Source organism: Pristiophorus japonicus, chromosome 22 (genome assembly GCF_044704955.1).
Source record: "Pristiophorus japonicus isolate sPriJap1 chromosome 22, sPriJap1.hap1, whole genome shotgun sequence".
Lineage (NCBI taxonomy): Eukaryota > Metazoa > Chordata > Chondrichthyes > Pristiophoridae > Pristiophorus > Pristiophorus japonicus.
This window is the reverse complement of record NC_091998.1, coordinates 1,327,573-1,348,795: the sequence shown is the minus strand read 5'-3', so window position 1 is coordinate 1,348,795 and position 21,223 is coordinate 1,327,573. Positions and strand designations below refer to the sequence as shown.

The following is a 21,223-nucleotide window of genomic DNA, read 5'->3' as shown; positions in this document are numbered from 1 at the left end:
GTTGTTGTAGCATCTTGCCCTGGATTTGGGCATCACCTCTCTTTCCCTGCCTTAAATCATTCAAACCCTGGAGGATTATATTATATATGGATTGATAACAATATGCTTCCTGCTTTGAGCACCATGTTCCCTTGCCTGAATACACAATTATCTGCCACGAATGCTGGTGCAATCACCAGTAGTGAACTTGCTACCATTTGCACTATTTTACAATAGTTGGTTCCAGATTCGTACTGCATTACTGTTCGATTCATGGTATGGTTTGAGATACCCAACATATGATAATCTCCAACCAGGTGAATGTATCTAGAAGCAGATGGTGTGTTTAAAATTTTTTTTTACCTGGTTAATTTGCAAACGTGACTGGCCCGGTTATTTGAGAGATATTGAACAGTTGTACAGTATCTAGCCAGCAGCTCTCAGCAATAAACGGCCGTTCAGGGGAGGCAAGAGACAGTGTGTGCAATTACAGTCCACTCGATCATTTGAAAAAAAATTATTGGTTTATAATTTCTGGCAATTCAAGAGAAAAATCAATTGTGGAGTGTGACAGCTCACTGCCGAGGGCGGCCGCGAGGGGCGGGGCCAGGGGCGGGGCCGAGCCGAACCGAGGGGCGGGGCCAAGCCGGCGATACAGATATAAGCAGACTGTCGGCGTTAAGCTGAATGCAAGAGTCAAGGACACAGGTTTCAAAATTAATGAGCCTCAAGGGAAACAGGAGTCGAGTAACTTTCCCTCCCTGCAACACAGACACAACGTGGAACTGATTTCCAGTAGAGCTGAAGAAGCCAAAACCGTTACCCTTTTTAAAAAGTAGCCGAATAAATATCTGGCTGGGAATGGGACTGATTTGTAGGGACAGGACAGGCAGATGATCAAGCTGAAATTTAAGCTTAGATTTAAAGTTGTGTCGCAGCAACTGAGGTGGCAGCTAACCGTCAGTGAGCTGTAAGTAGGTCACAGGCCGGGTGTTAATCAGATATTGTGTACTTGGGGACTGCTGGATCAGCTGAAACTGGTTTATGTCTGGAAGGTGTATAACAAGGTTGCTGAGAGAGCTCGAGCTCACACAGTGCAGAGGGGGGGGGGGGCGGGGTGCAAGGGGGCGGCGGGGTGCAAGGGGGGCGGGGTGCAAGGGGGGGCGGGGTGCAAGGGGGGGCGGGGTGCACGGGGCTGGGGGGCATCTTCCACCCTTCAGGATGTAGTTCGGGATCTGGAATATTGGGTCCTTCATTGAAACACCTGGGAACTCATCCCTTCTTGGTGTGGAAGCAAGTCATCCTCAATACAAGGGACCCGCTATGATGATGAAGGTCACGAATGAGGGGCCAGAGATACAAGAAGCTTAGAACAGAGGGCAGGAGCAATGTCTTTACACAGTTGTAGAATTCACTCCCAGAGTTAGTAGAGGAGGCAGAAACTGTGTCAACATTTCGATTAGGTTGGAGAGGCCGATGAAAGGAAATGGAAAGAGGGCGGGTAAATTTGTTGAGGTTATAGGGCAGCACAGACTGGTTGGGCCGAATGGCGTGTTTCCGTGCTGTGTATACAAGCTAGGGGTGAAGCTTGGCGATGGTGATAATGGTAAAACGAAAATGAGCAATGAAGGTCAGTGTCATGTATTTAACTACCTTGCTATGACATAGTCATGTAACTGTAACTCATGTACACTGTACCTGTACCCTAGAAATGCACACCCTGACCACAGGGGGTGAACTTGCAGGAGACACTCCTCACCTGGGTTTCCAGGTATAAAAGGGGAGGTCTCACCCAGGGTCCACACTCCTTGGTCCCAGCAATAAAGGTGAAGGTCACAGAATGACCGTGTCTGATATATCTATGCCTCGTGTGAGTTTGTAGTAAGGTGCAGGGATACAACATTTGGCGACGAGAAATGGGAATCGCCGAACCACGAGGATGGCCACCGGTGGCACAGGGGAACGTTACTGTGTGGGTGAGGACCGGAACGACTTTGTGGAAAGACTCCAGCAGAGCTTTGTCACAAAGGACTGGCTGGAAGAGACAGCGGCTGACAAGCGAAGGGCGCATCTACTGACCAGCTGTGGTCCACAGACGTATGCGCTGAAGACCGACCTGCTCGCACCCCAAAAGCCGGCGGACAAGTCTTTTGAAGAGCTCAGCCAGCTGATCAGTGAGCATCTCAAGCTGGTGAGTAGCGTACACATGGCCCGGCACCGGTTCTACTCTCACCGGCATCGGGAGGGACAAAACGTCTCGGATTTCGTGGCGGAACTGCGGCGCTTGGCCAATCTCTAAGTTCTCCGATGCCTGCAGGGGGGAGATGTTAAGGGACTTTTTCCATCAAGGGCGTTAATCATGCCGGCATTTTCAGGAAGCTCAAAGACTAAGGACTTGACTTTAGAAGTTGATAGCTCAGACCTTTATGGCAGGGGAAGGGGAGACCAAGCTAATTTACGCGGCAGCTCTGGTCCAAACGTGGCGACGGACCAGGGAGTTAACGTGGTGAACGCGGCTCGGGACCCCGCAGGCAGGCAAGGGCATTTCGAAACCGCCCAGGCAGCAACAGGCTCTAGGGTGGGCCTGCAACAAGGACAATGGAAAGGGGATCGGCAATTCACGCCATCTCGAGGAACAATGCGTCCCACGACGGAACCATTAACACCCACCATCAGAGTGCTGAGAAACAGCCAAATGGGCAATCAGAGAGGAATGCCTGGTAATAGTCCTTTTGTTAACAGCAATCTCAATCTCAGCTCATGCTGGAGGTGCGGGGGTAGACACACTGCGAAAAGCTGCAGGTTCCAGCAATATACCTGAAGGATTTGTAATGTCAGTGGACACTTGGCCAGGATGTGCAAAAAGGCAGTAGCGAGGCTAATCTGCGAGACAGAGGAACCAGACGAGGGGTTTGCAATGCAGGATGAGGCCTGGGGTAAAGCCATGGATGCTGAAGTTCAGCGGGTACACGTGGCTGACGTCCACAGCTCATACACTAAAACGCCACCCATGATGATGAAAGTCTTACTGAATGGCATCCCGGTGCACATGGAGCTGGATACGGGAGCTAGCCAGTCCCTCATGAGCGCCCAACAATTTGAGAGACTATGGTCACACAGAGCTAGCAGGCCCAAACTGGAACGCATTGAGACGCAGCTACGGACGTACACCAAAGAGATCGTCCCAGTGCTGGGCAGTGCAAACCTGGTGGTAACACATAATGGATCACAGAACCGGCTGCCACTCTGGGTCGTTCCGGGAAATGGCTCCGCGCTTTTGGGGAGGAGTTGGCTAGCTGAGATGAATTGGAAATGGGGGAATGTGCACGCCATTTCATCCGTGGAGCGAAGTTCATGCTCACAGGTATTGCAAAAATTCGGGTCACTGTTTCACCCTGGTGTCAGAACGTTCAAGGGCACTAAAGTAGTGAAACGCATCACTCCAGACGCCAGACCAGTGCACCACAAAGCCAGAGCGGTGCCGTATGTGATGCGTGAGAAAATTGAAAGTGAACTGGACAGGCTGCTCAGAGAGGGCATAATTTCGGCCGTTGAATTCAGTGACTGGGCAAGTCCCATCGTTCCCGTCCTCAAAGCAGACGGCTCGGTCAGGATCTGTGGCGACTACAAAGCCACCATCAACCGAGTGTTGCTGCAAGACCAATACCCGCTCCCGAGAGCGGAGGACCTTTTTGCCACGCTGGCAGGTGGCAAGCTGTTCACGAAGTTGGACCTCACTTCGGCCTACATGACACAGGAACTGGCTGAATAATCCAAGCTATTGACCACCATCACGACACACAAGGGATTATTTGTCTACAACAGGTGTCCGTTTGGCATTCGTTCGGCAGCAGCTATCTTTCAGAGAAACATGGAAAGCTTGCTCAAATCCATTCCTGGAACGATCGTATTCCAAGACGACATCCTAATAATGGGTCGAGACACTGAGGAACACCTCCACAACCTGGAGGAGGTGTTATGTCGATTGGATCGGGTGGGCTTGCGGCTGAAAAAGGCCAAGTGTGTGTTTTTGGCCCCAGAGGTTGAGTTTTTGGGCAGGAGGGTTGCCGCAGACGGGATCCGGCCCACTGAATCAAAAACGGAGGCGATCTGCCGGGCGCCCAGGCCCAGCAACACATCGAAGCTATGATCATTCCTGGAACTTTTGAACTATTTTGGGAACTCTCTGCTGAACTTAAGCACATGGTTGGAGCCGTTACACATGCTCCTCCGTGAAGGTTGTGAATGGTTTTGGGGGGAATGTCAAGAACGGGCTTACAATAAGGCGAGGAACCTGCTGTGTTCCAACAAACTGTTGACTTTGTATGACGCCTGTAAAAATCTGGTTTTAACATGCGACGCGTCATCCGACGGGGTTGGGTGTGTGTTGCAGGGTAACGATGACGGCCGACTCCAACCGGTGGCTTACGCCTCCAGGTCGCTCTCCCAGGCAGAGCGTGGATACAGCATGGTCGAGAAGGAGGCACTCGCGTGTGTGTACGGTGTGAAAAAGATGCACCAGTACCTTTTTGGTAGACAGTTCCAGCTAGAGACGGACCACAAGCCGTTAACATCCCTGTTGTCCGACAGCAAGGCTGTCAACGCCAATGCGTCAGCTCGCATACAGCGCTGGGCCCTCACGCTGGCTGCGTATGACTACACCATACGGCACCGGCCAGGCACCGAAAATTGCGCTGACGCGCTCAGCAGGCTCCCATTGGCCACCACTGAGGGGGCGTCGGAGCAAAGCGCTGAGATGGTCATGGCCGTTGAGGCTTTTGACATTGCGGGCTCCCCCATCACAGCCCGCCAGATCAAACTCTGGACCAACAGAGATCCCCTCCTATCCATGATAAAGAAATGTGTCCTGACTGGGGATTGGGTGCCCACACACAGGGCGTGCCCCGAGTAAGTCAAGCCATTTCAGAGACGGATGGGTGAGCTCTCCATCCAAGCCGACTGCCTGCTATGGGGCAGCCGGGTAGTCATGCCCCAGAAAGGAAGGGAAGCGTTCATCAGGGAACTCCACAGCGAGCACCCTGTCATCGTGTTAATGAAGGCCATTGCCCAGTCACATGTATGGTGGCCAGGGATTGACTCAGACCTGGAACACTGGGTTCGCAGGTGCACGACGTGTGCCCAGCTGGGCAATGCCCCCAGGGAGGCCCCACTCAGCCCGTGGCCCTGGCCCATCAGACCATGGTCACGTATTCACGTAGACTATGCGGGCCCGTTCATGGGGAAAATGTTCCTGATCGTTGTCGATACATACTCGAAGTGGATCGAGTGCATCATATTGAACTCGTGCACGACATCCATCACCGTGGAGTCTGTGTACGGTTTTCGCAACCCATGGCTCGCCGGACATCCTGGTCAGCGACAATGGCCCGTGTTTCACCAGCCATGAATTCCAGGAGTATCAATGGTATCAAGCACGTCCGGACAGCGCCATTCAAGCCGGCTTCCAATGGCCAGGCGGAGCAGGCGGTCCAAGTCATAAAACAGGGCATGCTACGAATCCAAGGACCCTCCCTTCAGTACCGCCTATCGCACCTCCTGCTGGCCTACAGGTCCCACCTGCACTCGCTCACGGGAGTCCCACCAGCGGAACTCCTCATGAAACGCACACTCAAGACGCGGCTATCCCTCATTCACCCAGCCCTGGCAGACATTGTTGAGGGCAAGCGCCAGTTCCAAACTGAGCTCCATGATCGAAACGCAAGGGGGAGATGTATAGAAATAGATGACCCGGTATTTGTTCTTAACCATGCTTTGGGACCCAAGTGGCTTGAGGGCACAGTAATTGGCAAAGAAGGAAAGAGAGTCATGGTGGTCCGACTAAACAATGGGCAGATATGCCGCAAACACTTGGACCAAGTAAAGAAAAGGTTCAGCATAGACACGGAGGAACCTGAAGAGCATGAGATGTCACCCACACCACTGCCAGCGGATGAGCAACAAAGACAGCCCTCAGCATGTACAGTCCTTGCGGCCAGCCCGGACAGGCCGGAATCACCTCAAGTGACAGAGACACGTGCTGAGGCTCAGTCACCAGAGCCACAACTGCGGCGCTCCACGAGAGAGCGCCGACCACCCGATAGACTTAACCTCTGAAACAAAAAGACTTAAGGGGGAGGTGATGTCATGTATTTCACCATCTTGCAATGACAGTCATGTAACTGTAACTCATGTACACTGTACCTGAACCTAGAAATACACACCCTGACCACAGGGGGTGAACTTGCGGGAGACACTCCTCACCTGGGTTTCCAGGTATAAAAGGGAAGGTCCCACCCAGGGTCCACACTCCTTGGTCCCGGCAATAAAGGTGAAGGTCACAGAGTGACCGTGTCCGATATATCCATGCCCCGTGAGAGTTTGTAGTAAGGTGCAGGGATACTACAGTCAGCTCTGATATCAACTGTGCCGTTTGACTTACAGGCGGGTACTTGTGCCCTGTTACTGGACATTGAAGGGTTAGTATTGGTACTCACCGGTGCTGCCTGAGACTGCGGCACGGGCTGTTTGCTTGCTGCACCCGGTGCATTGAGAGATAGCGACAGTGTTGGAGGTTGCTCCTCTGGCTCAGGCTGATTCCAGTGTCTGGCATTATACACAGCTTTAGTAGGAGACTGCACAAGACACAAAAACATAGCATTAGAAAGATGGCTTTGGATTTTAATTATACATCAGATCAGGCTAGCCTGAATCACAGCAAGAAGCATCCACCTACTGGCTTATTCCCAGTCACTTCGATGCCACTTGAGTCCCAAAACATGTAACAACTTCAACTTGAGTGCCCCAACTCCCTGGCTCAAAATAAATTCAGTAAAAAGGAATGTGTGCAGAGTTCTACAACGGGCACTATTTGGGGAACAGAGTGGCTATGTGCGCAGCAGCTGAATCCATTTAGGTAGTTCCCTTGTGCAGAAATTTCACGCTTTGTGCCAAGTAAAGGGCCATTTGCATTTGAAGAGTCCCCATTGAATACATGTTCTCCGGTTGTAAATCCACTCGTTGGGACTTTGTCGTAATTGGGGCTTCGCACTGTGAGGGATATTTTCTGTATGTGTGTGCATTCAAAGGGACCTCGCACAGTATTTCACATCTCAAAACTTCAGCAAGAGCCTGGTGTGTTTCCACCAACACGACCAGCCAGAAGCTGCTCACAATGCACTGCAACTGACCCCACCTGAATTCTATATCAGTAATATCACCTCTGGTACCTGAACAAGCTTCATCTCTCAAACAGCTTGTATTTATATAGTGCCTTTAACATAGTAAAACGTCCAAAGGCGCTTCACAGGAGCGTTATAAAACAAAAAAATTGACACCAAGTCATACAAGGAGAAATTAGGGCAGATGACCAAAGGTTTGGTCAAAGAGGTAGGTTTTAAGGAGCTTCTTCGAGAAAGAGATAGAGAGGCGGAGAGGTTTAGGGAGGGAATTCTAGAACTTAGGGCCTAGGCAACAGAAGGCACAGCCAGCAATGGTTCAGCGATTAAAACTGGAGATGGTCAATTTGCCAGAATTAGAGGAGCGCAGCTATCTGAGGGCTGAGGGGCTGGAGGAGGTTACAGAGATAGGAAGGGGCGAAGATGTGAAGGGATATGAAAACAAGGATGAGAATTTTAAAATGGAGACATTGGTTAACCGGGAGCCAATGTAGGTCAGCGAGCCCTAAACTACTGCCCTGAAACTACAGGAAGTTCAATCACAGTTCAAGGGGCAATGGGCTCAGGAATAAATGAAGCTCATTTCTCAAATCTATGACAACAAAAGCCCGGGGACAGCAAATTTCCATACAAGGACATTGCGGCAACAGTTGTGACAGCTACGCAGTCAGGAATAAGTGACTGCAGCAAAGCTGTGACGACACTGGTTACTTTGCAAGTTTACAGGTTTGTAATGCAGCACTGCAAGTCTCACTGACACTTTTATATTCAAGTTACAAAGGGACATTGATAGATTGTGACTGATGGAGTTCAATGTGGGAAGTGTGAGGTCATCCACTTTGGACCCAAGAAAAACAGATCAGAATATTTTCTAAATACGGAGATGCTCGGGACTGTGGATGAGCCGAGATATTTAGGGGTCAATGTACAGAAATCACTAACTAGTGAACAGGTACAAAAATAATTTAAAAGACTAATGGACTGTTAGCCTTCATCTCAAGGGAGCTGGAAGCAATGTTAGTTATATAAAGCTATATACCCCATCAGGAGTACTTTGTTCAGCTCTGGGCACCACATCACGGGGAGGAGAGGGAGCAGCGCTCGTTCACCAGAATCCCAGGGCTCAAAGGGTTAAGTTATGAAGACAGACTGCGCTTGTATTCCGTCGGGTATAGAAGATTAAGAGATGATCTGATTGAGTTGTTTAAGACGATTAAAGGATTTGATAGGGTAGATAGAGAAACTATTTCCTCTGGTGGGGGTGGGTGGCTCCAGAACAAAGAGGCGTAACATTAAAATGAGAGCCAGGCCGTTCTGGGTGATGTCAGGAAGCACTTCTTCACAAAAAGGGCAGTGGGAATCTGCGACTCTCTCCCAAAAAGCTCTTGAGGCTGGAGAGGCCAATTGAACATTTTAAAAGTACCATCGATAGATTGTTAGGCAAGGGTATTAAGGGATGTGGATACAAGGCCGTCAAATGGAGTTAGGATACAGATGAGCCGTGATCTAATTAAATGGCGGAACAGGCTCGAGAGGCTGAAAGGCCTATAAAAAAAAACTACCATCATTCCCCACACCCCAAAATATAGCTTTTAACCAAGTATTAAATGGCCGCTGAATATTTTGAATCTAATTACAGAATTATTATTTTTTTTATTATTCGTTGCCAATCTTTCCAATTCTTTGTCAAATCACAAACGCCAGAGGTCACCTTGCACACATCAAGGATCACTCTGCGCCAATGCTCTTAGCCAAAAGGCCTAGAGCCACTGCACCGTTCCTGGAAGTACTGCAATACCAGGTTCGTGCCATGGAGGTGGATGGGTCAGGCCCCCCACACACCTCCGTGGACGTGGATGGGTCAAGCCACCCCACCCACCTCCTATTTCCAAAAAGCATAGGAGAATCACCTTCCTGATCCAGGGAGAACCACGTTGGGGTCATGGTTACTCCCCTGTCAGGTCAGTTACGCATGATCTTAGCCAAAAGGCCGAGAATCTAATTACAGAATTATACGACAGAGGCGCATATCATGCCTGTGCCGGCTTCTTTGGAAGAGCGATCCAATTAGTTCCACACCGCCTGCTCTTTCCCCCATATACCTGTAAATGTCTCCCCTTCAACTATTTATCCAATTCCTGTTTGAAAGTTACTATTGAACCTGCTCCCAATGCCCTTTCAGGCAGCGCGTTCCCGACCACAACAACTCGCTGCGTAACCCCCGCCCCCTGCCGAGATTTTGTGACAATTATCTTAAATCTGTGTCCTCTGGTTACCGACCCTCCTGCCAGTAGAAACAGTTTCTCCCTATACCAAAACTTCATACAAATTTAAACATCTTTATTAAATCTCCCCTTAACCTTCTCTGCTTGGAGAACAATCCCAGCTTCTCCACATAAATAAAGTCCCTCATCCCCAGTACCTTTCTAGTAAACCTTCCCTGCACCCTCTCCAAGGCCTTGACATCTTCCCTAAAGTACAGTGCCCAAGAATGGACACAATACTCCAGGCTGAGACCTAACCAGTGATTTATAAAGGTTTGGCATAACTTCCTTGTTTTTGTACTCTAAGCGCCTATTTATAAAGCCCAGGCTCCTGTGTGCTATTCCAACAGTCTTCTGAACTGTCCTGTCACCTTCAAAGATTGAATGCATTGCATGAATCTCCAGAATCAGCTCTACACTTGCTCATATTTTGCATAGGTTTAGGACCAGACTCATCCTTTGTGTGGCTCCGTGTAATCTGCATGCAGTAATTTGACCAGATTGTCTACAAGCAAAATCTGAAATGTCTTTGAGGAAATAAATTGGTTTAAGACTGACATGACCTGCTTATTAATGTGCCATTAGTTACAATCAAGGATTCCAATCTGAATTTGCTGATCTGTTGGAACATTACTCCAACAACAAAGGCCACTGCTTCTCCATTTTCAGAAACACAGATGGAATCATAGAATGTGATCCCAAAAAACTGATGGAATTCATAGAATGATACAGCACAGGATTCGGCCCATCATGCCTGTTCCAGCTCTTTGAAAGAGTCATCCAATTAATCCCACTTCCCTATAGCCCTGTAAATATCGTCCCTTCAAGTACGTATCCAATTCTCTTTTGAAAGTTACTATTGAATCTGCTTCCCCCACCCGCAGGCAGGCAGGCACTCCCGATCACAACAACTCGCGGTGTAAAAAAGGTTTCATGTCACCCCTGGTTCGTTTGCCAATTACCGTTAATCTTTGCCTCTGGTTAAACGGCCCTTCTGCCACTGGAAACAGGGACGAAGGGCTGAATGGCCTCCTTCTGTGCTGTAAGTTTCTATGATTCTATGAACCACTAACAATAAGATTAATTGGCCATTCACCTCATTGCTGTGTGGGAAGATCGTGTGTACTAAATATCTGCCACATTTACAGTCACAAGAACAGCATTTCAAAATCAGTCATTTTATGTTAAGCACTCTGGTCATTAATTGAACTTTAGACAAAGTATAGCTTGAAGAGGCTAGCATTCCTTTGCTGGCCCAAGCTCTGCAGAGTCTTGATGTAAGTTAGCAGATATTTAGCTGGGTCTATTGTGGAATGTGTGTTACTGCAATAATATTTTGGATGAGCACTGTTGTCTGCTAATAAGGCGAATTTCTGCACAGCCATAGTGCTGCAGAATGAATCTCTCAGCCTTTCAGAAACTGGGCCTCCACACTGCCACCTTGCTGATGGCAAGGTGCGTGCAAGCTTGCGTTTTCGGTTTCCAAAATTTCAGCCCATCACCATCTGTTGTGACAAGGTCAGATGTTTGCCTGAGGGACCAGTGGTAATTGACAGGAAAATGCAGCCGGTTTCACCCTGTCACAAGGCACAGCTCCAGCACTGCCATGTCCATTTGTCACACTGTCAGGGGCTGCTGGTAGAATGGAGCAATGTACATCAGCCAAACCTCATCACAATCCGGCATCGGACCATTCTGACAGCTTTTCTAGAGACAGTATTCCCTTAGGTCAACTCATACAAAGACATAATTGGGCCTATTTTGGTCACAAATGAGAACCATTACCTCCCTACACACACGTGAAGCACTAGCAGAGATTTACACGCAAATTATCTCAATGTAAATTGTTCTTTCAACAGGGGATACAAATTAAATGAGCCAAACACCGCTGGAGACAGAACAAGCAGACGGACAGAGCTATCTGCGAGCAAACCTACAGCACAGAAAGCTTATCATGGAGACTTTGCAATTACACAACAGAATTCACTTTTTGTTTTGCATTTCTTTGCTTTTTAGACATTTTTACATATCAGTTTTAATTTATGTACTAATTCCAAAAAAGAACTTGGACCAGAAGTGAATTGGTTAGCTTTCACTTTTCACCGAGCACCAGGGCCTACAATATGCCTGCCAACATTCAGAAGAATTATTTTAACAGGGAGGGGCAGTAAATAAACCCAGGTTAGGTTGCAGGGGTAGACAGGGCTGTTTGTTGGAGAAATTTAGCACCTGGGATTTATTTGGCCATTTGCCAAGTGAGTGCGTCAGGTTTGGATCCTGACAATATCTAATCATTCAAAGCATAGTACGATACAGGGCTACGGGGAGAGAACAGAGCAGTGGGATTAGCTCAAATTGTTCAAGCAAACAGCCAGCACTGATGTGGGCCAAATGGCCTCTCGCACTGGAAACTGCCAGCTGATAGCCAATTGAAATTTGTCATGCTCCAGAAGTAGCGAGCTCTGCACTTATACGGCTTTCTCTGACACACTGCAGAGATACTTCATTCAATCACCACATATACTGACGAGCACATAGAACAGATACAGCGAGGATGGAATTACAAGACTGCAACTCCTCTCAAATGGTCCAATTTTTACGGTTATGGTTAAGACAAAGGAAAATACATGTTTAACAAGCATCTCCACTCCCTGAAAGCCCTCTTCCCCTCCCATGAAAATACGATGAAACTTGAAACAAACTTTGCATCCCTGTGTATCATTTGCAAGACACGGTGTTTTAATGACATTGCCTGATCAGTGCCAACTCTTCCAGCTCTGGCCACACACAAACCAACAGTAACACTTGGCATCGGGCTAACCAAAGTTGCAACACAATTCTCACGTATCCAAGGTTGAGCATTAACACCAAAGCAGGTTAGATTAACTGTGAAACATAGACAGTCGTTCAACGAATAACTTCACTGTAAATGGTCAACTATCAAAATGTCATCAAAAGAACAGGACTGAATCTTGCCGGTGATGAAGAGGACATTTACACACCAAGAATATCTCCAGTAGCATGATGCAATAACATGGCGAGTTACTACAGTACCTGACTACTCTGCCAGTGAATATTTTGGGCAGAGGCTATACTTTTACACACAATTTTGCTGAGCCACATGTACTCAATAGGGTCAAATTTCTCAATCATTTCCTTCAATGAGCAATGTAAGGCTCTTTGCCCTGCAAGTGGACTCTGACATTCTCAGCCAGAAAATAAATAGGACAGTCTCGTCTGCTTCCAGCTGTCCCAGCAGGTGTAACTGAATGTATTACTCTTCAAGATACTCATCCAATTTCACTGTGGAGATCTAGGCTACTTGCCAATTCAACACCCCTTAGTGGGGCCCTTCTAAAAGCCAGTCAGCTTCTCAGCTAATGCTTTTATACCCCACCTGAATCTGTATCTTTCACCAATTACCCGCTGCTCACTCTCCTCCTGCCCAAATTTTTAAAACTTTGTTCCTGGCATGTGGGCGTCGATGGCAAGGCCGGCATTTATTGCCCATCCCTAATTGCCTGAGCAGGTGGTGGTGAGCCGCCTTCTTGAACCGCTGCAGTCCGTGTGGTGACTCCCATAGTGCTGTTAGGGAGGGAGCTCCAGGATTGTGACCCAACAACGATGAAGGAACGGCCGATATATTTCCAAGTCAGGATGGTGTGTGACTGGGAGGGGAACGTGGAGGTGGTGTTCCCATGCACCTGCTGCCCTTGTCCTTCTAGGTGGTAGAGGTCGTGGGTTTTGGAGCTGCTGAAGAAGCCTTGGCGAGTTGCTGCAGTGCATCTTGTAGATGGTACACACTGCAGCCACGGTGCGCCGGTGGTGGAGGGAGTGAATGTTGAAGGTGGTGGATGGGGAGCCAATCAAACGGCTGCTTTGTCCTGGATGGTGTCGAGCTTCTTGAGTGTTGTTGGAGCTGCACTCATCCAGGCAAGTGGAGAGTATTCCATCACACTCCTGACTTGTGCCTTGTAGATGGTGGAAAGTCTTTGGGGAGTCAGGAGGTGAGACACACGCCGCAGAATACCCAGCCTCTGACCTGCTCTTGTAGCCACAGTATTTATGTGGCTGGTCCAGTTAAGTTTCTGGTCAATGGCGACCCCCAGGATGTTGATGGTGGGGGATTCGGTGATGGGAATGCCATTGAATGTCAAGGGGAGGTGGTTAGACTCTTGCTTGTTGGAGATGGTCATTACCTGGCACTTGTGGCGCGATCATTACTTGCTACTCATCAGCCCAAGTCTGATCATCAGGTCTGGACTGCTTCATTATCTGAGGAGTTGTGAATGGAACTGAACACTGTGCAGTCATCAGCGAACATCCCCACGTCTGACCTTATGATGGAGGGAAGGTCATTGATGAAGCAGCTGAAGATGGTTGGGCCCAGGACACTGCCCTGAGGAACTCTTGCAGCGATGTCCTGGGGCTGGGATGATTGACCTCCAACCACCACAACCATCTTCCTTTGTGCTAGGTATGATTCCAGCCAGTGGAGAGTTTTCCCCCTGATTCCCATTGACTTCAGTTTTACTCAGGCTCCTTGATGCCACATTCGGTCAAATGCTGCCTTGATGTCAAGGTCAGTCACTCTCACCTCACCTCACCTCTGGAATTCAGCTCTTTTGTCCATGTTTGGACCAAGGCTGTAATGGAGTCTGGAGCCGAGTGGTGCTGGCGGAACCCAAACTGAGCATCGATGAGCAGGTTATTGGTGAGTAAGTGTCGCTTGATAGCACTGTCGACGGCACCTTCCATCACTTTGCTGATGATTGAGTAGACTGATGGGGGGCAATTGTCCAGATTAGCCTCAGAATACCCACATATTCCAGTACATCCAATGGTCAGGATAAAAATCAGCTTAAAGTGCCTGATGTGCACGGCATGCAGTGCACTTACACACCATGGCACTAGGATAACCAGAAGAGAAGCTATTAAAATATCTTATTTTTGTAGGCATACCACAGTATTTCTGTTTGTAGAAATCTATTTATGTGCAGCCCGAGAGAGATTTAACATTTGGCATGGAAATGTTCCAGCAGCAGCCACTTACATAAAATACACACAACTGTGGGCACTCAATCATTAATTAATTTTAAAAATGTTCCTGCATCCCAGTAAGCATTTAATACTATAACTATCGAGCCATTTACTAATGGACTTTGTACACTTATCAATGTATTGCCTCTTTGTCAAGTACAAAACTCAAAACCCTCCACGGGATGTTGGCAGTGACTAAATGCAGCATGTGATCAATCCGACCTTCCTATCTGCAGGTGGAGATTATAGAGTTTGCTCAAGTGCCAAGTACTGCTCCATAGTAATATTTCCCGTGCTTTGAAATAAAGTAATGATCCAGGTATTTGATTCATCGGGCTCCAAACACCATGTACATTATAGCATCCCAATCAAATTGGCACAGTCCATACAGCAAGTTTCACCAAGTATTATTCCATCCCCTCATCACAAAGTGTAATCTAACCAACTGTGGATTGACCCTATATCTTGGAGGAGAGATATATTTATATTTGTTCTTGCACTGTGAGGGACACTGGTAAGGCAGTACTTACTGTCCATGCAGAGTTGTCCTGGGGATGCTGTGGGACTGGAGACGTGTAGGCCAGACTGGTTCCTCCCTCCCTGAAGGACATCAGTCAACCAGTTTATTAAAAAAATAAATCTGGAAGCTTTCATGGTCCCCAAATTACCAGGCGTTAAATTAAATTTCATAATGGTGAGATATGAATTTACGTACTTGGGAACTAGTCCAACACCATAAACACTCGACTAACACATGCACTCACCTTTCCAACAATGTTGGAAATCCAATAAACCCACTGTACGGACCCATTGAGCAATTCTGGATTAAAGCTGGAAACACACGAGAACATTACCCTGAAGGCTCCTTCTCCAGCGGATGAGGTTTAACAATTACCAGTTTTACTGCATCGAAACAGAAACCAACTACAGTATAGAATACAAAGGTTCAAAGCGTGCCTTGGGAACTATGAAGGCTAATCCACTCCGACAGCATCAAGCAGCTTTTTGTTTGCATACCAGCACAACGTTTGTTGGCAGGACCACACTGGCCTTTATTCAGGCAGTGCAGAGCTCAATCTGCCACAGTTTGAAGCAGTCTGAAGTTAAACTCATTCACATGATCAACACACTAGAGCAACAGCCGGGCTCCTCAATGCCATTCCCTCTAGTTGCCAATTTCAAAAAGGTCATCGCTGAAGGTCTCAACAACCAGTTGCTTCTTAACCGTTGCTCCTCCCCCTTCCTCCAGCACAGATCCAATTACGCTGCAGCGCTGGGCTCTGGGGAGGTCACCAGCTCCATCAGCTGGGCATTGATGAGCAACAAATGATTAAGGATTTAAAAACACCAGGAAACTGCAACAAACAACAAGCCCACCATCAATGTAAGTTTTCATCATGTATTTCACGGTCAGTAGCAGTGGACCCAGGAAAGAATGGGGCAGGGTAGCAATCTATTCTTCTGACCTAGCATGTGAAAGAACACAGCCAGTGGGCACAGCATTAGAAAAATAGAAGCAGGCTTCCCATAGGCCAGGTGGAATGTCATCGTTGGGTTGTGAATCATACGGACTTGTCCCGTTGCAAGGTCCTTGGTACCTCGTGCCCTGGAATAGTCAGCTCACGTGATCCTTGCGATGTGGTGGATACGATCTTTCCACTGATGGTTGGAGCAGACATGTGCGATACAGTAACATTGCTTGCCTGGTACTATCAGAGCTGATGTACAGAGCCCCGTGATCGGCTCTCCATGCACCATTCAGCAGGTAGCTCCCAGCTGTGAAATGTCATTACACGTACCTTGGCCTTGGAGAAGATCGAGCGTTTAAATATTTAACATGAAAAGGCATCAGATTACTTATAACTTCAGATACATACAGAGGAACTGACTAACTTTAGACGAGGTCCTCGAGGCTCCATGGTACATACCTGTGCAGCCAAGCGAGACACAAAGTTTGAACATTCCTGGTGTAAATGAGCACTTGGTACTAACTGGGCCTGGAGGAGGAGGTCATCTTGTGGCACATTCAACCAATCAGTGGTCTGCAATTCTTACCCGTTTAGGACCATGGAAGATTTTCCTTGTATTCTCCTTGGCTTTCTCCTGTCTGTTCATTGGTTTTCTACCAGTATCGGAAAAGATGGGATTTGACTCGTCACCGAATTCCAGCGGATCTGAAAATGAGTGAAAAATCGCTGGAGTCAACATGCATAACACACTGAATCCTCACTCAACGAGCGGTATCAATCTCATCCACAATCTAATGCGGTAAAATACAGTAATGTACGGTGCCAGCACTGTCAAACCTTGGGCACTGATCATTACAAATATCCATTTCAATATAGTTATGCAGTTACTCATTAGCAGTAATAATAACTCCTTCACTTTCCGCACCAGTCATTTATTTTGTTTTCAAAGGGGGGTTGACACCAAATGCTGCTTTAGTGAAGACTTGAATCACCAGGATAGGAATAGTCAGAGGTAGGCCAGCACGGAACGAATGGCCTCCTCGGTTTCCTATGGTCCTGAGTTCGAGATATTCTGCACCGAACAGGAAACCCTCTCAAGGGCTGTGATAAAACAATTCTTCACTTGGTAACAATACAAACAGCAAGTTGGTGTCCATTTCAGCCATTTAAAAAGGTTAAATGTAGGCTGATTACTGAAACTGCTCACTTTTATGTGATATTGTAAGGTGTGTCACAGAGCACTAAAAGCAAACTCCCAACAGGTGCAAAACTGTTAAATTGCAACTTTCACGAGCTATTCCATGCGTCTCTCTCTCTCCACGCCCCACAGTTACAACAGAAGCTGAAAATAAGTTTGAAAAGTTTTCAACAGCCAAGCTCAGCATTGCGTGCAAGGCACATGCCAGGTTGCCCAGTGCTGGACAGGCTGTGCACTTGCTTATGCTGATTAACTGTTTTCAAGGAAAGTAAGGAAATGATGCACCAAGATGTTGGAAACACTATCCCACAAATTTCTACAGTCCTGCCCAGATAGCGAGACGCTGCCACACTGTCAACTAGCCTGCACCTCTCGCACAGTCCATGCCAGATCTGCCCTTCCCCAAACACACAACCAGGCTCGCTATACCCCTTCCCCAAACACACAACCTGGCTCGCTATACCCCTTCTCCCAAACACACAACCTGGCTCGCTATACCCCTTCCCCAAACACACAACCTGGTTCGGTATACCCCTTCTCCCAAACACACAACCTGGCTCGCTATACCCCTTCCCCAAACACACAACCTGGTTCGGTATACCCTTCTCCCAAACACACAACCAGGCTCGCTATACTTCTCCTTCCCCAAACATACAACCAGGCTCGCTATACCCCTTCTCCAAACACACAACCTGGCTCGCTATACCCCTTCCCCAAACACACAACCTGGCTCGCTATACCCCTTCCCCAAACACACAACCTGGCTCGCTATACCCCTTCTCCCAAACACACAACCAGGCTCGCTATACCCCTTCCCCAAACACACAACCAGGCTCGCTATACCCCTTCCCCAAACACACAACCAGGCTCGCTATACCCCTTCCCCAAACTCACAACCAGGCTCGCTATACCCCTTCCCCAAACACACAACCAGGCTCGCTATACCCCTTCCCCAAACTCACAACCTGGCTCGCTATACCCCTTCCCCAAACACACAACCAGGCTCGCTATACCCCTTCCCCAAACACACAACCAGGCTCGCTATACCCCTTCCCCAAACACACAACCAGGCTCGCTATACCCCTTCCCCAAACACACAACCAGACTCGCTATACCCCTTCCCCAAACACACAACCAGGCTCGCTATACCCCTTCCCCAAACACACAACCAGGCTCGCTATACCCCTTCCCCAAACACACAACCAGGCTCGCTATACCCCTTCCCCAAACACACAACCAGGCTCGCTATACCCCTTCCCCAAACACACAACCAGGCTCGCTATACCCCTTCCCCAAACACACAACCAGGCTCACTATACCCCTTCCCCCAAACAGATCAATTAATATCACTAAGTCTCCACCTTCAAAGTTATTTCCCGATGCCCAGACTAACGAAATGTGATGAGAATTCTCCTAGATTCCACACATTTGAAAGCAGATTAACTGCAGAGACTTGCTCACATAATCTAGGCCGATATCTCTGTGCAGTACTGGGTGAGTGCTGCACTCTCACAGGTGCCACCTTTCGGATGATATATTAAGCTGAAGCCCGGTCAGCCCTCTCAGGTGGACATACTGGGTATGGTAGCACAGTGGTTTTGTTACGGGACTAGTAATCCAGAAGCCTGGACTAATGATCCAGAGACGCAAGTTCAAATCCCATCACGGCAGCTGGGGAATTTGAATTAATAAATCTGGAATAAAGCGCTAGTGTCAGTAATGGTAACCGTGAAACGACCGGATTGTCGTATAAACCCATCTGGTTCACTAATGTCCTTTATGGAAGGAAATCTGCCGTCCTTACCCGGTCTGGCCTATACGTGACTCCAGACCCACAGCAATGTGATTGACTCTTAACTGCCCTCTGAAATGTCCCAGCGAGACACTCGGTTGCAACAAACTGCTACAAGAAACAATAATAAGAATAAAACCGGACATCGACCTCGGCACTGGCTTCAGGCACACCCAGCCCAGTCGACCATGCAACGTCCTCCTCACCAACATCTGGGGACTTGTGCCAACATTGGGAGAGCTGTCCCACAGACTGGTCAAGCAACAGCCTGACAGTCATACTCACAGAATCATAGCTTTCCGCCATCACCATCCCCTGGGTATGTCCTGTCCCACCGACACAGTGGGATACAGTCGGAGGGAGTGGCCCTGGGAGCCCTCAACATTGACTCCGGACCCCATTAATCAGTACTCCTCCATGTTGAACACCACTTGGGAGCAGCACTGAGAGTAGCAAGGACACAGAATGTACTCTGGGCGGGGGACTTCAATGTCCATCACCAAGAGTGGCTCGGTAACACCACTACTGACCGAGCTGGCCGAGTCCTGAAGGACATAGCTGCCAGACTGGGCCTGCGGCAGGTGGTGAGAGAACCAACACAAGGGAAAAACCTACTTGACCTGGTCCTCACCAATCTACCTGTCGCAGATACATCTGTCCATGACAGCAGTGGTAGCAGTGACCACCGTATAGTCCTTGTAGAGATGAAGTCCTGTCTACACAATGAGGACACCCTCCATCGCGTTGTGTGGCACTACCACCGTGCTAAATGGGATAGATTCAGAACAGATCTAGCAGCTCAAAACTGGGCCTCCATAAGGCGCAGTGGGCCATCAGCAGCAGCAGAATTGTATTCCACCGCAATCTGTAACCTCATGGCCCGGCATATCCCTCACACTAGAATTATCAAGCCAGGCGACTAATCCTGGTTCAATGAGGAGTGTAGAAGAGCATGCCAGTGCAGCACCAGGTGTACCTAAAAATGAGGTGCCACCCTGGGGAAGCTGCAACACAGGACTACATGCATGCTAAACAGCGGAAGTAGCATGCTATAGACAGAGCTAAGTGATCCCACAACCAACAGATCAAATCAAAGCTCTGCAGTCCTGCCACATCCAGTTGTGAATGGTGGTGGACAATTAAACAACTAACGGGAGAAGGAGGCTCCACGAACATCCCATCCTCAATGATGGCGGAGCCCAGCACGCGAGTGCAAAAGACAAAGCAGAAGCGTTTATAACTATCTTCAGCCAGAAGTGCTGAGTGGATCCATATCGACCTCCTCCTGAGGTCCCCACCATCACAGAAGCCAGTCTTCAGCCAATTCGATTCACTCCACGTGATATCAAGAAACGGCTGAGTGCACTGGATACAGCAAAGGCTATGGGCCCCGGCAACATCCCAGCTGTCATGCGGAAGATCTGTGCTCCAGAACTCGCCGTGCCACAACTACAAGTACAACTACAACACTGGCATCTATCGGCAATGTGGAAAACTGCCCAGGTATGTCCTGTCCACAAAAAGCAGGCATAATCCAATCCATCGATTACCTCCCTCATCAATCTACTCTCAATCACCAAAGTGATGGAAGGTGTTGTCCACAGTGTTATCAAGTGGCACCAGCACACAGGAAGATGGTTGTGGCTGTTGGAGGTCAATCAGCCCAGCTCCAGGACATTGCTAAGTTCCTCAGGGCAGTGTCCTAGGCCCCAACCATCTTCAGCTGCTTCATCAATGACCTTCCCTCCATCATAAGGTCAGAAGTGGGGATGTTCGCTGATGACTGCACAGTGTTCAGTTCCATTCACAACTCCTCAGATAATGAAGCAGTCCGTGCCCACATGCAGCAAGACCTGGACAACATTCAGACTTGGGCGGTAAGTGGCAAGCAACAATCGCGCCACACAAGTGCCAGGCAATGACCATCTCCAACAAGTGAGAGTCTAACCACCTCCCCTTTGACATTCAACGGCATTACCATCACCGAATCCCCCACCATCACCATCCTGGGATCACCATTGACCAGAAACTTAACCGTACCAGCCACATAAATACTGTGGCAACAAGAGCAGGTCAGAGGCTGGGTATTCTGCGGCAAGTGTCTCATCTCCTGATTCCCCAAAGCCTTTCCACCATCTACAAGGCACAAGTCAGGAGTGTGATGGAATATTCTCCACTTGCCTGGATGGTGCAGCTCCAACAACACTTGAGAAGCTCGACACCATCCAGGACAAAGCAGCCGCTTGATTGGCTCCCCATCCCCCACCTTCAACATTCACTCCCTCCACCACCGGCGCACCGTGGCT

The 21,223-nt window shown here is 48.5% G+C and overlaps 1 protein-coding gene and 1 pseudogene across 5 annotated transcripts in view; both read right to left on the bottom strand.

Annotated features, from left to right (window-relative positions):
* Positions 1-21,223, bottom strand: part of LOC139234813 (wings apart-like protein homolog) — a 156,420-nt gene that overhangs the window by 56,679 nt on the left and 78,518 nt on the right. For all 5 annotated transcript variants that reach the window (XM_070865512.1, XM_070865510.1, XM_070865509.1 and 2 more), the window contains exons 4-5: positions 16,514-16,632; positions 6,474-6,611 (exon numbers count right to left, since the gene is read on the bottom strand). In XM_070865512.1, coding sequence (XP_070721613.1) covers positions 6,474-6,611; positions 16,514-16,632 — 257 coding nt within the window. The remainder of the gene's footprint in view (positions 1-6,473; positions 6,612-16,513; positions 16,633-21,223) is intronic.
* LOC139235193 (U2 spliceosomal RNA) lies at positions 8,919-9,156 on the bottom strand (annotated as a pseudogene).